The 15,476-nt window shown below is 41.3% G+C and overlaps 3 protein-coding genes across 3 annotated transcripts in view; 1 reads left to right on the forward strand and 2 right to left on the reverse strand.

Moving 5' to 3' along the window:
- The window catches only part of LOC126567958 (MOXD1 homolog 2-like), a 507,834-nt gene that overhangs the window by 367,997 nt on the left and 124,361 nt on the right, over positions 1 to 15,476 (reverse strand). The gene's annotated exons all lie outside the window — the stretch shown is intronic.
- Positions 1 to 15,476, forward strand: part of LOC126568598 (probable salivary secreted peptide) — a 380,437-nt gene that overhangs the window by 168,228 nt on the left and 196,733 nt on the right. The window lies entirely within an intron of this gene.
- Positions 2,305 to 5,741, reverse strand: LOC126567833 (structural maintenance of chromosomes protein 5). The gene is made up of 5 exons (XM_050224147.1): positions 5,689 to 5,741; positions 5,479 to 5,620; positions 4,839 to 5,395; positions 2,777 to 4,751; positions 2,305 to 2,694 (listed from the first exon to the last, which is right to left on the reverse strand). Exons 1-5 carry the CDS (start codon positions 5,739 to 5,741, stop codon positions 2,305 to 2,307), a joined length of 3,117 nt encoding a protein of 1,038 aa, XP_050080104.1.

The following is a 15,476-nucleotide window of genomic DNA, read 5'->3' on the forward strand; positions in this document are numbered from 1 at the left end:
TGAACGACAAATTCCTACACGCACTGATAGTGGCCGATCAGCGATGACGGCGTGCACTTGCCTATGCCTTTACGGTTGAGGATCAATGCACAGTGTTGCGGTTACCGATGAGAAAGTTCAGTTCCGGTGCGCGCTGGGAAAAGGAAGAAGGTGTGAAACGGTAGCAGGGGCAGGTGCATTAAACACGCTACACTAGAAGACATAAATTAAAAGCACAACATGAAGTACTGATAGTTGAGTGCGCGATACGTAACATGAGATGAATTCAAATTAAGCTGGAAATAAACTTTGAACTTCCATTGCTTCATACTGACTTGCATGCCGGAGCTGGGTTCTTTCTGTAATAGATATCACTTGAAACATTTGCTCCATAAAAAGCAAACTAGGTAAGATTAGCATTCCTTTTCTCGTTGGCATAAAATATTTTTGGGAAGCTAGATCTATATAAGAACATCAAAACTAAAGGCGTATTTGATTACCCGTAGCTGATCCATCCAGGAATTCTTTATTTAATTCTTCAATTTGCCCTTTGATTCGTCTGGTGTCATGATCATGTGACCAGAACCTGGCAAGTACATTTTGCTGCACAATAGGGAAAATATTGTACAACTTGCTCACAGAGTTCCTAATTTTTGTTCTAGTTCTTCCTTTACGCGATCAGCTGAGAGTTTTTCGATACAGATGCAGCTGAGCTTTTTTCGTCAGCTTTCGATTGGTACTAGATGTCAACGGAACAATAGAACCGACTTGCAAAATACGATATGACATATGAGAAACTCAGTATTTATTAGAAGAACAGCTTTAATTTTTGTTCTTGGCACGTTAATCTCCAAACCGAGGTTTTGGGCCGTTCGTTCCAGCTTCTCCTACATAACAATACTGTATAGCAATTATGTTCTTAACTAAGATACGTCTACTTTGTCTCGAGTCTCTAAGAACGCACACTTCTCACATCCTGTCAAACTTTATCGCCTGCCTCCTTTCAAATGATCTGGATGTTCGCTCCGCTCTCCTTTCCTTGATTCTTATCCATGCTCCCTCACGTCTTTTGCGTGACAGACGCCGTCACCTCATTCCTTTCCCGCCATTCAATTCACGGCCAGAATGACCAATTCTTTCGAGCCGCTGATGCTGGAAGATATTTCTAAAACTCCTAAGGCGAACAAATTAACTATAAACAAGCGAGGATCTGGAATGACTTCTTCGAAGTTACAAACTCTGAGAAATAAATAATATCCGAAGAGACATATATTTCTGAGTATTAAGGATATATATACAAATGTAAAAGGAGCAACCCAGTGGTGTAGGCGACAGCGGCGCCGGTCTTCTAACGGTAGGACCGGGGTTCAAATCCCATCCGGACCGTCCCCCCGTAGTTGAGGCTTGACTAACCGGCGATGGCCGGCATGACCTTTTAGAGGTCGTTACGCCTATAAGAAGAAGAAGATACAATTGTACAAATTAAAAATTCCTTCCTACAGTTTAAATTCTCAACTCTGAAATAAGGCTATCACTCCCGACATGTTTTTTCCCCTAGTGAACGCATTCCCTCCTCTAACACCTAATATGTTAAGGTAGCTTTAGAGTAGAACGATCGAATAGCATTAAGATTATCCCCCTTACAGATTTGCGCGAGGCTGTTTCGGACAACCGGAGCGTTTTTGTACTGCTTTGCCTCAGAATGTCCCGGGTAATTTTGTCTTGTTTTTGTTATATATTTTTGAAATATTGAAATCTTCTGCTTTTGGCCATAAACTACAGAGAAATATAAAAAAAGTGACTATTTATGAAAAAAAGAAAAACGACAAGACTGTGATTAAAGAAATTTAAGAGTTAAAATATCTAGATGGATAACAAGATAAATTTGATTGTAATAAGTCTTTTTTAGCATGGACATTGATTATTCAGTTCCTGACATTACCTATAAGTAAAAAAAAAAAAAATACTTTGAACAATAAATGTTATTTCTCACTTTATCTTATAGTGATTTTTATGCTATTCCTTCTTAATTACTATATTACTTTATTGTCTCATTACGACCAAGTCAATGGCACCTACTATCAGTCCCCTATTGACATATAGCTCGTGCAACAGCAGGTTAATACATCCATAAAGAAAAATCTCGCCTTCTTCAAACGATTCTTACATATGTAAATAAATTAATATGATAAATCAAAACGCGCCTATGGAAACATCTCCTCCTTCCGATTCACTTCCCTCTCTAGCCTCCAATCTACGTTATAATGGGATAAAAATAATGATTCTATTTTTACTTACACACTTTCTAGACTCTCAAACCATCTATCATGCCCGTCCATCCGCTCCGTTCGCTAAGAATACGTCCGGATTCTCGATGTACTTCCCGTTGTGCACAATCAGCACGGTCATCTTGTCGTTATACTTGAGCCGTGGCAACAACTTCGGAGTCACAAAGAAGTACTGCGATTGTCCTTCGCGGCACGTTTCATCCACCAGCATGTTGAAAACCTTCCGTTCGTTCGTCGGATCCATACCCTGGTTGATTTCGTCCACACATCGGAACGGTACCTGTGTCATGTGTTGCAGCGAAAGTGTGTAGATCGCAATGGCGACTGCTCGTTCACCGCCCGACTGAAGCTTCCGATCGAGAGCGCTCAGCTTTTCCTCGTTGCGATACTTCACGTGGATCCGGATGCCATACTCATCGTAATCACGCTTTTCGGGGTAGGGGAGAAAAAGGGAAACGGGATAACAACAAAATACCAAATGCCAACAAAGGTGTGCTGCCTAGGCTTACCTCAACCTGTCGTATCAGCTCAATCTCACCGGCAAATCCCATCGAGCCCATAAAGTGTGAAAACTTCTTATTAATATTTAGCACCACGCGCTGTATCTCCGGGTACCAGCGTTCGTGTAGTTCGGCCATATCCTGCTCCAGCGAGGCCTTTTCCTGCTCCGTATTGGCAACACCGGACCGTAGCTGCACTAATAGTTGCTGCATCTGTTCGTGCTCGGCAACCGCCTGCTGATTGCCTTGCGGCAAACACTCGAACCGTACGCGCAATTCTTCCAGATGCTTATCGAGTGACTCAATCGTGGATGGAAGTTGGGCAAATTCTTGCTTGTACGGGAAATCCGGCTTATCTGGTGTTTTGTTTTGTGTCAGTGCACGCGCAGAGTTGTTTTTCTTCGAGGTTTTCTCCTTAACATCGGCTAGCTTTTTTTTAACGTTTGCCAACGTTTTCTGAGCTGACTGGTACGCATCCTCAAGCACGCGGAAGTTTGCCTCCCGATCGTTGTTACACTGCTCAAAGATCCGAATGCGATGTTCCAGCAGCTCATGCTCCCGGACCGCTGCAGCGTACCGTTCTAACGCTTCGATCCTGCGCCCAAGTTCTTCCAGCAGCTGTTTGATGATGGCACTACAAGATCTTTCATACTTGGAACGCTCTTCATCGACGTTTATCTGTCGAGCGGTCAGTACGGTACATCTTTGCTCTTGTCGCATCACTTTCACTTTCGCTTGCTTAGATTTTTGAAGATGTTCCTGAAGTTCTCGCTTCTCCTGCTGAATCTTCGTACAGCGTTCCTGCAACTTCTTGCTGTTACTTTCGATTTGTCCACGAGCGTTGCGGATCTTGTCACACTCCCGTACCAAGCACAGCAACTGTTGACGCTTCTGAGCGAGCAGTGCATGGTCCGTCGATCGGTTTAGCAATTGTTTCGCCGTCAACGCATCGCTACGGGTTGATTTTTCACCAGTGTAGCGTGATTTCGAGACCTGGAAGCGATGAGACGGTGTAAAAAACACCGCAATCTCATCCGGCAGCGAAGAAACGTGCTTTGCCGAGTCAGCCCCTCCGACGGGTATATTTTGCAACCCGTAAAGCTTACACAGCCCATTCAAAACCGGAAACGGTGCCTCCAGCATGTCGATCAAATAGGTATGAAAGCCAAACTGCTTCAAACTATCGATCGGATACCGGGGCTTATAATGCAGCCGATCAGCCGGATCACTCTGGATCGCATTGACACCCTCGATTCTCATTTCTTCCCGCGTTTTCCTTAGGAACAGATTCATATCTTCCGTGTTTTCGCACGTAAAAGCAATCAAATCGCGCACACCGATCGTATTCTCTAGAAACGGAACATTCGTCAAGTTCGGTACGTTCAGCTCCAGCACCATCGGTTCATAAATTTTCCCTTGGAAAAGATGCTCATTTTCGCGCAACCACAGCACAGCCCGGTACGTACCTTCGAAGCGTGTTTGGAGGATCTTCAACTTTGTATTGGCCACGTCTTCGATAGTCGCGATGTTACGCTCAAGGTTTATCATTTCTGGCTTTAGATCGGTTTCAATTTTCTGGTTCAACTTCTGATGGCGTTTCCTCAGCAAATCGTCCTCCTCGCGGATTTTGCTCTCCTGCCCAAAGAGATCGGAAATCTTTTGCCGCACTTCTTCTTCCGAACCAACTGCCGCCAATGCATCGGCACAATCTTGCACAAAGGCAGCTAGCACGACCTTCGCTTCCTCCAGCTCGGACTTTTGCTCCTGTGCCTTTGCCAGTGCGTCCGTCAGGTCGCGCTTTTGCTTAGCGGTGCTGTCTTCTAGCCGTTCCATTTTTTCTTCCAGACGTCTTATATCGGATGTGCAGCGCTGGGCGATCGACACTTGAGCTGCTTTTGAATTTTCGAGCTGCTGCTTGCGAGCCATTATTGTTTCCATGTCCGCTTTGCACTTGTTGTACTCGAGTTCCTTGTCGTCGTGCATTCTGAAATGTAGATTTCAGAATGCCAGTCAGTCCTGGTGCTTGATGGGCGTCAGTCCATCAATAAAGAAAACGAACTTCATTACTTACTTTTTAGCTATCGTTAAATCCTTCAGTATGGCCGTGTACTGCAAGTACAGTTCCTCGTACTCCAACCATATCTTCCTAGCCAGGCAGATGTCTATTTGCTGCTGGAACTCTTCCCGTGCATGCAACGTTTCCAGCTGTTGCTCTAGATCCGCCAAACGAGCTTCCATCTCCCGGACGCGGTCAGTTCCCAACAAAACCTGGGCATCACATTTCTGCTGCAGCGCACGCTTTTCCTTCAGCTCCTTAAACCATTCCTGCACCTCCGTCGCACAGACGGAGGATTGGGTGTTTATCAGTAGCTCGCGTGGATTCATCTTGGTAAAGTCCTGCACACGGTCCTGCGGTAAGAATTGGCACAGATTGTCCACCTGGATGTTGAAGGCACGGATCTTCTGCAGGTACGCCTGATGGGAAACCACGTTATCGTCGATTTTAAACGTATTCACACGGTCGTGATTGAACGAACGGCTGAACCACTGGACTCCACGCTCTCCGTTGCAATAAATCGAGATCCGTATTGTGGCACTTTCCTTCCCATTTTTTATGTAGCTGTCGATCTGGAAGAACATTTTAAAAGCAGATTCAGCTTCTGCGTGATGTTTATGTACATTCCCTCCTTCTCTCTTCTCTATTGCATTACATTGTCGCATCGGGAAAGCAGCTTGCAGTTACCACCCATTCCGAGCACGATACCGGCAACGATAGCTGATTTGCCTGTTCCATTTGGTCCGAGAATTATATTCAGATAGTCGTCCGGATACAGAACAACCGAGTCGTACGTGCTGCAATGTAAATACGAGGACGGAAATACAGTACACCACAAGCAAGCAATATAAATTGATCAACTTACACAAAATCTTTCAGCGAAATAGACGCTATTTTGCCAACCACTGAGTCGGTCATCCTTACTGTACTTGTAGATTATCCTCCGGTACCTAACGTTTCGACTTCTACGCTGTTTTCCGCGGGATTTTCAGACCGGTATGAACTTGAATGCTCAACAGCGATACGAAATACTTGACAGCTATCGCTGCCCAATGAACAAAATACGATATCTGATGGTGTCAACACTTGCCAACCGTGAAAGTGAGAGCTGTCAGTGAGAAAAAAGTGTATTTCTCACCACAATATTCAAAGTGAACAATAATGCTACAGGCCGAGAGAAAATTTAAAAATATAGTGACACACGCAAAATTCACGAAACACGAAACACAAAAAAATAAATTCTAGATTCAAGCGATATTATTAGTTCGCTTAAATCTAGAATTCATTGTTCCAATCTCATTTATCTTCCACGTTTGGTACGCCAACACAATAAAATCTCACTTGTCACTAAAGTGAACATTTGCTGCTCACTATAGAGAGAAGACAGATTTTGTTTCAAGATATTTTTAAAAATATTTACATCACATTTGAAAAAATCCCATTCCAAAGAGCTGAGACCTATTTTCTTATCTAATCTTATCTTTTATTTTCTTTCTATTTTGTTGTAGAAATAATTCTCAAAACAACGAAATTTTCAGTAATAGCGTATTATTTACAGAAACAAATTTTGTTTTTTGGGTCTTAGTCTAAGTTGATGTGATCATCCGTATGCACGAATAATCGAGTTAACGCTCGTTTCATCGAATATTTTTAAATGAACCGTTACTTTCGATGAATGACAATCTGAATGTGATTTTGATTTCTCAATCGTTTTAAAAATTTTGCGATTTTTTATAGTTCTTGGTGACTGTTCTGCCCTCTACTTCTTTGTCAATAATTTAAAATTCAATTTTTAAGTTTTACTCACAGAATTGGAGTTTGAAAATTATTTATTCCATTTTGTCACAACTCCGATACGTATTAACTTTGAATCTTCGTTGTTTGCGTCTTGTGATTTTCAAATAATATCCAAGATTATTTTTGTACGGAACAATAAGAAAAACCTATTTTAAAACTTGATTTCTAAATACAAAGAAGTTTTTCTAGTAGCATTCGTCATTTTATAAAATGCTTCGTTTTTGTAGTAAACTACAAAACCCTCCTCTATATTTCTCCCCAAGACGACCTAAACTCCATTCAACCGAGCGATTGGAATCGTCATTCTCATCGTTTGTTGAAGACGTTATTAGATTAGGTATGGCTTATGTAGCCGACATCGTTCGGTTAGTATGTCTCCAACAAAAAAAAGTAGGGACGAGTCTGAGCCACCATCAGTAAAGGAGATTGCTTGCATGGGAGATGCACGGAAAAAAGGATATGTTTGTGTACGATCGAAATTGGATTATCCTTCACTTTCACTACTCTCACACCCACCGTTGGGTGCCTGGTGCTTGCGTCTTGCAAGCAGTCCGTACCGTAAGGAAACCAGCTTCCAACCAATCCATTTGAAGGATAAAGTCTGAACGCTGAAAACGTGGAACGTTCAAGCTGTTTGTGGAAAGGATTAGAACGGATCGCATACCGGCTTAATCCCGCACCCTTAATGCTCGAGAGACTGCTGCTCCATAAGGAGCGTGAAATTTCCTTTCTTCGTTGTCTGCTTACGTTATTCTTCATTAAGTAGTTGCTCACTTTCTTCCAGCGCAATTGTTGGTGACCAGTGAGGCGAAATAATTTTCGGAAACAACCGTAGTTCGATAGTGTTCCATTTCTGCCGGGGCACCCAGTGTAGAAGCCGATGATCCAATTAGTTATCATCCGGTAGTTAGCGCTAATGATGCGCTCGGCGTATCTGCAGAACCTGACGACCTGCGGAGTATATTCTCATCGTCGGAGTTGCCACCAAAGGTTCGCGTTTCTTCGCATGCGGGTTAAGGCGATGGTTTGGACATACTTCCGGAGGCCACCACAAGCTGGAGATATGATCCGTGTGTATGAGGGCAATAATTTGCATTCATAAGCCCATTTTATGGGTTGCCTTCCGGTAGCAGCTAAGAACACACCCGAATAAAGCAATGCGAAACCGAGCGCAACTAATGATAATCCCCATAATTTGATTATGATATCGTTACATCTTCAGCGGTGGGACACATGCAAATAGACGAGCAGCACACAGTAGGTCGAGATAAGCGCCCGCGAAACCCACACTCTCGCTCTCTGATGGGATTATGTATGCATTTTAACAACGGTCTCGAATGCGGCCAAACGTCACCACTGCACAGTCCCATGGGAAAATTGCTAAGAAAATACGCGATTTTCCCCATCCCGTGCCTTTTACATCTCCGATCCGGCCACCTGTCTGCAATTGATCTGCATCCCGCAAATATGTGTTGTGGTGGTCGTTTGGGTATCACATCGCAACGCTTGAATAAATTACTACTAATGACGAGGTCGCACGCGCTCCTTCGCTTCGGTGGCCATTTAACTTCACATAAATATTATCATTTTTTCCCCTTGCATTTGTGTGTACGGAAGCTAATGAAGCAGATGGTGTTGGATGGTTACCTATTTGCATTCGATCATTTAAAGGTGACACTTAATCGTTCGGTAGGTGATAAGATGAAGAAGGGCATAAGGACGGGAACCAGTAACAACAGAGTTGAGGAAGACAAGCTAATTTTGTTGCATAAGTAGCTTTGTTTCTTTTAATATTGTTGTTTCGGTGTGGAAGTAAAGAAGATGTTGTCAGCAAGGAGGTACCTTAGTCATTGTTGTCACGAAAAAAAAAATCAATACTCCTTTTCTAAGCTTGTCAATCCTGGACCATCAGTTGCTACTCCTTCCTGGCTACTGAACTATTGGGTAAGGCATCAACAAAAATCGTTGCTCGAAATATTACTTCTTGTCGCTGCTGATTTCAAAAGGATATTTTAGATTTTTGTGTCATTGACCAGTAGCTGATTCTTTATCATTACGTCTTGGAGATGATATGATATATAACAGTTTCCATCTTGTCCAGGATATTCTGCGCAATCTATTGCTCTACCTCTCGACTTTAAAAATTTTCATTAATCTTTGAGCAAATCAATAGAGCTTTGGTGTCCTCCCCGTCAGTCTCCGACATTTGAACGCTAGTTAAACAATTTGGATAATTAAAATCAGCTAACTAATACCTAGATTGGTAGAATAAGAAGATGTTAGGTTTTTTTTCCGGTCATCAGTATGCGCTTCATCAATTTCAAGTTGTAGGCCGAACAAATCTGCAGTAGCATTTCCTAGATTGTTTATTTAGAAACAATTTTTTATTTTCCGAAACAAGTATGGACGATCCGTTGGTAGAGGCGATAGTGGCGACGATGACAGGAGTGAGGATCAACTCCCATCCGGAACGTTCCCTTATCTAGAGGACTGACTCTGTCTCAGTATTAATATGTTTCTCAGTATCAGTAAAGTCTCAGTATTAATAAAGAAATAGTAAATAAAATAAATAGATAGTAAATAAGTAAATAATTAATAAGGCCCTTAGATGAACGACTGACTCGAGTAATTACAGCGATAGTCATCTGCACATTAGCACTGTCATCGATAAACAGCATGAATAACAGAGGACTCAAACCAATGACCTAAGGAACACCTCAAAAATGAACGAATGGATAAAAAAATAGAATCCTGAATTCTAACATGATAAGGAGACAAGCCGGAAAAGAACTTTCCAGGCCGGGTCTATACAGTTAGGCTGGTAAGATGTCAATTTAGAGGCTGCTTACCATAAAGTCAGTAAAGACAGTATCCACTTGACGGCCAAACACAGGTGAAACAAGAGACAAGATGTTGGACGAAGAGGAACGTTTCGGCATAAAGCCATGCTGCGTAAAAACGATTTAACAAGATACACAAGGAAGGAGTGAAGAAAAGGACTACGTATTTAAAAATGTTGGCTAGAGCAACAGGAAGAGATATAGATCTTCTCCGCTAGCCTTTTAATAACGCACTAGATTTGTTGTAGAGAACGGTCCAGATTGGAATTGAACCTCGGTCTTGCCGTTTGAATACCGGTGCCGCTGTCAAACAAACCTAAGTTACGAGAATTATGAGCAATTCAAATGAATTCTAACTACTCAAAGTCTCTGTAATCTAACCAATTAACTCACAATTCCAAATCACATTTACAAATCAAAGAACACTCTCCCAAATGAAGTGAAAAATAAAAACCGAAAAATTCAAGCTTAATTTCTGCTGTGTTACTGAATTTTCTCAAATTTATTCACATTTTTGTTCGCGTGTCAAGTTTTATAATTTTTGTTTTATTTTATATCTCTTCAGAGTTAAAGAAAAAAAAAACAACCCCTATGCTCTACCGCAGCTCATTTCCGTGTCAAATTTAAATATGTTGTAAAAGCTTAACCATGACCCTAGCGATGTAAAAGGACCTGCCATGGATTTAACCGCACACAGACGCACACACAGAAACCGATTCACAATAATTTCCACATTCCCTTATTACCATTCCTAATTGAGTCTCTATTACCAACGTCGACGCCCCGAGGGCCCGACCAATGCTAAGTGGCCCTCTGTTCGTAAGCGTGCGAGTCTGTGTATGTATCCTTTATGTTGCCCAACACTTACCAGAAGCACTGATCATATGCGGTGTAATACAAACCACCAGCCAAAAGCGATGAAAGAGAAAGGGAGAATAATATATTCATACATATGTGTGTGTGTGTGGCCTGGAAAATAGTTTTTCCGCAGAAGAAAACTGAATGAAACAAAAGAAAAACTCTCCCAAAAGGAAATGTGCAGTGAGAGTTGGGGTTTTTTTTATGTTTCAGGCAAACTCTCAGCTCAAATGTGTAAAACAAACTTCTTTTTGCCTCCGGGGGTTAACTTTGTCGTTGGTGTTGCAGGAAAAGGGCCAGCCAGGCAAAAAACACACCCAAGAACTGGTGTTTTTTCGTGCGACATGTGTTGCGTGCATTTGCGTGTAAAATGCCGTCCAATAAATGCGTCGAAGTGTGTTAATATTGTAATGATCGGACGAAGGTGCCCTTTTTTGTACGGAACCAACTGTTTGCCACCGGCGTCTCGTAACGCAACGCGTAACGAGCAGTGGGAAAACCTCACAAAATAGAAGTAAAAAACTGCAACCTCCCACGATTGTAACTTACACCGAAAAAAAAAGAAAACAAGTCCACAAATTACACGTTACACGCCACCGCCGATGTGTCGTAGGTGTATGCTGATTTCAAGCGCTTGCTGGCCACCACATGGTTTGGTGGTGAGCACTATGATTTGCTCCCATCGATAATCACTACCTATCACACATGGCCTAATAAATATTGCCTTTCTTTACCGTCAAACAAGATTGAACTGAAGCGCGCTTTGAAAGTGACACCCAATCACGACGCCGAACCTTGCTGATGATGATGAACTGAGCTGTCAAATAAGGGCGTCCTCTGTGTGGGCGCCCCTCAAGGAAGCGGCTGAGTCTTCAGTGGAGAGCGCCTCGGTGCCTTGGGCAACCAAAAAAGTGGCCAGTTGGTGGTGGGTTTGGAACTGGGTTTAGTTTTTTTGCTCTCCTACCGTTCTACTGGTTACCACAGAGCCGGATACAGTCACGTACGCCTTCCCGGGTGGCGCGCCCGGTATCGTATCCTGCTGGGTGACGGTGCGTTGCTTTGTCACCGTTCTACATTATTCTACTCACGCTCGTTCACGCGGACACTCTCTAATTTGGTGGCGATGATGAACCCTCTGTGGGTCCGAGGTTAGAGGGGAAAGGCGATCCTACTGCACAAACACAAATTTGCTTTCGATTCGTCTAGTGAGGAACCTGCTGCGATTGTTAATTTGAAGCGAGAGCTCGAGTGGCGATTATAATTTGCTGGTAAAAAGTGTAATTAAAGGTTTAAAAAAGAAGATAATGATGCAGTGGCAGGGTTGTAAGAAGGGGTTATTGTGCTGTTCAAAATTATGTTATTAAAGGTTCTGATATGATGTATAGAAGTGTAGAAAATGGTTGATGCAATAGAAAGGATTGAGAAGACAACAGAGATCGAGAACTCAGTATGAAAGTACTTAGGTTACTAAAAAAGTCGAATATTTGAATTATAATTACCATTGATGATAAAGTCTTCCGGTAAGCTAAATCAACGAAATCTGTAAGTAATTGCAGACCCTTGGAGATTGTAGAGCCATAGACGATGTGTTCCTGTTTGGTTCATATTGGTAAATTTATAAAATACTTCGCCTTCTTGACCTGCTTTATGTTGAACTCGTCTAGATGTCATGACTAGATATAAAATCGAACAGAGGAAACTCGGTCTAGGACTGCAGTCCTCCAAGTACGGATGCATCCAATCTCCGACAGGTTCGACTCCACCTGATCCATCCAACGAGCTCGCTGTGGTATTCTACGCCTCTTAACGAACGGGTCGCTGGCGAGTACCTTCCTGGGCATGAGTCCCAACTTGCCCCAAACCATCGCACAGGTTCAAGGACACACAACGCACACAACGTCAAGGACAGTCCTAAGCCCCTGTCGTTCGCTAATGGTGAGTGTATTGGCGTCCTCTGTCAGCATCCGTAAACCCAAGTAGCACACAACCTATAGAGCAAGCTTGAATCACATGACGTCTTTGATTTAACGAGTCGAAACTAAACAGAAGTCGCTATGAATTCTACTGCAGCAAAGTTAATGATCGATTTAAACGAAACTCGAGTGAAATATCCAAAAAAAAATTCAATTCTAGTGGTCTTCCTCAACAGTAGATTCCAAACGAGACAGTTAACCATACTCTATTCCACGTGGAATGCAAAAGGCTGCTCTAGAAAGTCCCAAAAAAGGAATTCGGAAATCACCAGCTACTGGAAAGATAAGTCCAAGAGTCTTGTTGGTTTTCAGTATGACTTCAGTAAAATGTTCTTTGAAGTTTAACTTGCCATCGAGTACAACACCAACGTCACAAATAGAGGTAACATGGACGAAAGTCTGTTTGTACAACTAGGAAGTATCAACAAGTCTAGTAAGTAATTACTATGATGAGAATGAGAGGGTGATAGGAAAAAATGAAATAACATTAAGGCGAGTATGAAGAAATTAAAATTGAAGAAAACCAAATAGAAAATCAATCCAGATAATTCTTAAGGAAAAAACAATTATTTTTCTTCTGTATAAAGCTCATAACAATCAAAACACTTCCTTGACGCATAAAGAGCTACTTTTGAAGCGCGTCTTTTGAATCACTGTTTTCAATTGTATTGTAAATTGTAAATCATTTCAACAAGGTGAAGCATTGGGTCTTAAAATCGTAACATGCTGTAGAGTAAAATATCAAGCTACAACAAAACTACTCGAATTTGTAGTTCAAACCAATTTGAAAAATCCCACCAGAAAACAATCAATTATCCTTACACATTATGTCGACATTAAAGCGTTCGCTCGTTTGTCATTCACGCAGGCCGATCGAAGCAGATAAATGTTTTATTTCCTCGCATACTTAACATCCTCGAACGTTCGACCAAATAATCCTCCGAAAATGTACACTTTTGCTCTACGGCTCTCGTGTCTCAATTATGTCGTTCTCACAACAACAACAAAATCGACCACAAACCAGCTATATCAGCATCCATATAATTAAATGTAGTTTTTCGAACTGATGTAACATTCTTCCTTTATGGTGCCCCAAGACCAGGACCCCAACAGCTACGCCTCCTCCTGTTCTGCCCGTACCAAGATTATCTCCCACAGAAAGAAAAGAAAAAGAGGAAGTCCGCCGAAGACACAAAATCCTTTCAGCTACTTTAACCGATCCATCCCGGACCTACCTACCCGGAGGATGCGATTAAAATTAGCAAACGAACAGCGCAAACGTTGGATTAAGAAGCAGTTTCCATGGGGAAGTTTCCATTTCATCAAATGAAACCCGCTAAAGGTAAACCAACAACCGGTGCGCATGAGGTTCACAACCCGGAGCGAGTTGCGAATGATTGTTTTCTTTTTTCGGTGATAATTTGGATTTAATACCATTGCCATTAGGAGACGAAATGCGTCAGCACTGGTGCCACTGATGGTATGTGCCTTCCTTAACCTGTTAAAGGAACGGCCTAATGGTGAGGATCATTGGTGATCTAATTTGAGAAGTTTCGTCCCGAAAAAACTACTATTTTGCTGTCATTTCTTGATCGCAGAGCGATTTAGTTGTTCCTGCACTAAGTTGCGGGACGAGCGAGCAAGCGAATCAACGAAAAAAAGATAAATTGTTAGCTCATGAGGAACGATTGCCTCATTATTGTTATTATAACTCAATTGCTGTAATTGAAATTAGGACGTTGATATCTTTGTTCGTTGAAGGATACACGCTGGATTGAACGATGACATTTTAAAAGTCATCCTGGATGGCAAGCAGGATGCTGTTTTTCCCTCTTTTTGAGAGCGATTTCAATTCCTTACTTTAAATTAGTGAAAAATTACTTTCTTCACATCTCCGAAGCATCCAACCAGTGTACCAGACGGTCCGTGTCGCATAGGTGGTTTTGTTATTTTCCCATCTTCTAGGTAAGTACTTAAGGCGTACTAGAAAATGCGTCACACCGTGAAACGAACGTGCCTCGTTGGTGAAAATAAGCGAGAACCACAACACAAAATAAACACTGGGCAAAAAATAACTCACCCCTCTGAATATACCGGCAAAAACCTTCAATGTTTCTATTGCGTAGGATATATTTTCCCGATCTCTCACCCCTCCGTCTTTTTCTCGCTTTCTCATGCTTCCAAACCGAAGATGAAAGGCAAAAAGGGAGTTTTTTTAAAGGGTGCACACATCACGCAGTACCGAGGGTGACATACTTAAAACTGTAAAACCAAACTATTTAATACGCTATTACACCCTCAATTTGGGATTCAATTAATTTTCACGATGCATTCAGTTGTAATGATGCTGTCCTGGTGATTTTTTTTTCTGTTAGGAAAAAGAGAAAGAGAGAGAGAGGGATGGGCAAGGATGTAGACGCTTATCCACTCAAAGCACCAACAATCAGCACAAGTGCTTGCTGAGCGATAAATTACTTTTACACGGAGAACAGGCTGGAATAAAATTGATTCAAAAATTATAAACAAACTTTAAAACTCATATAAAACCAATCAAACAAAACAAAAATTCAAAAAAAAATTAATAATATAAACCAAAATAAATAAAGTTGCAAAACGAAATGAAAACGAGAAGAACATTTAAAAAAACTATATCGGAAAAAGTAAGCTCATCAAAAAGTAACCAAAAATAAAATTGAAACTGAAAAGAAGGGACGAAAACGGATCGCGAACAAGCATTAAAATCTTAGCAAACAGAAGAAAATTTATGCAAAAAATTCTAAAAAACAATATTGAAAAGCTATCAAACGAACTAAAAGAAATATAAAAATGCATAAAACAGCGAAAACGAATCATACAACAACAAAAAAAAAAAAACACACATACAAAAGAGAAAGCAGGTAAAAAAACTTGAACAAAAAACCATATACAAATCAAAAGAAAGACCGTTGGTAAATGAAAATAAAATTTTAAAAAGAGATTAAATAACATGTTGATGCTAACGTTGAACTAAATAAATGATCAAACGATAGAGCAAAGATGACAAAAAAATTATACAATTAATATACCGATTAATGATCGAAATTAATTGAGATTTATACATTAAAAAATAAACAAAAGAAGAAGGACAAGCCATTAACAAACAATGACAAAAATTAATAAACGAATAACAAACAAATAAGAAAAAC

The sequence above is a fragment of the Anopheles maculipalpis genome, chromosome 2RL (assembly GCF_943734695.1).
Source record: "Anopheles maculipalpis chromosome 2RL, idAnoMacuDA_375_x, whole genome shotgun sequence".
NCBI classification, from domain to species: Eukaryota; Metazoa; Arthropoda; class Insecta; order Diptera; family Culicidae; genus Anopheles; species Anopheles maculipalpis.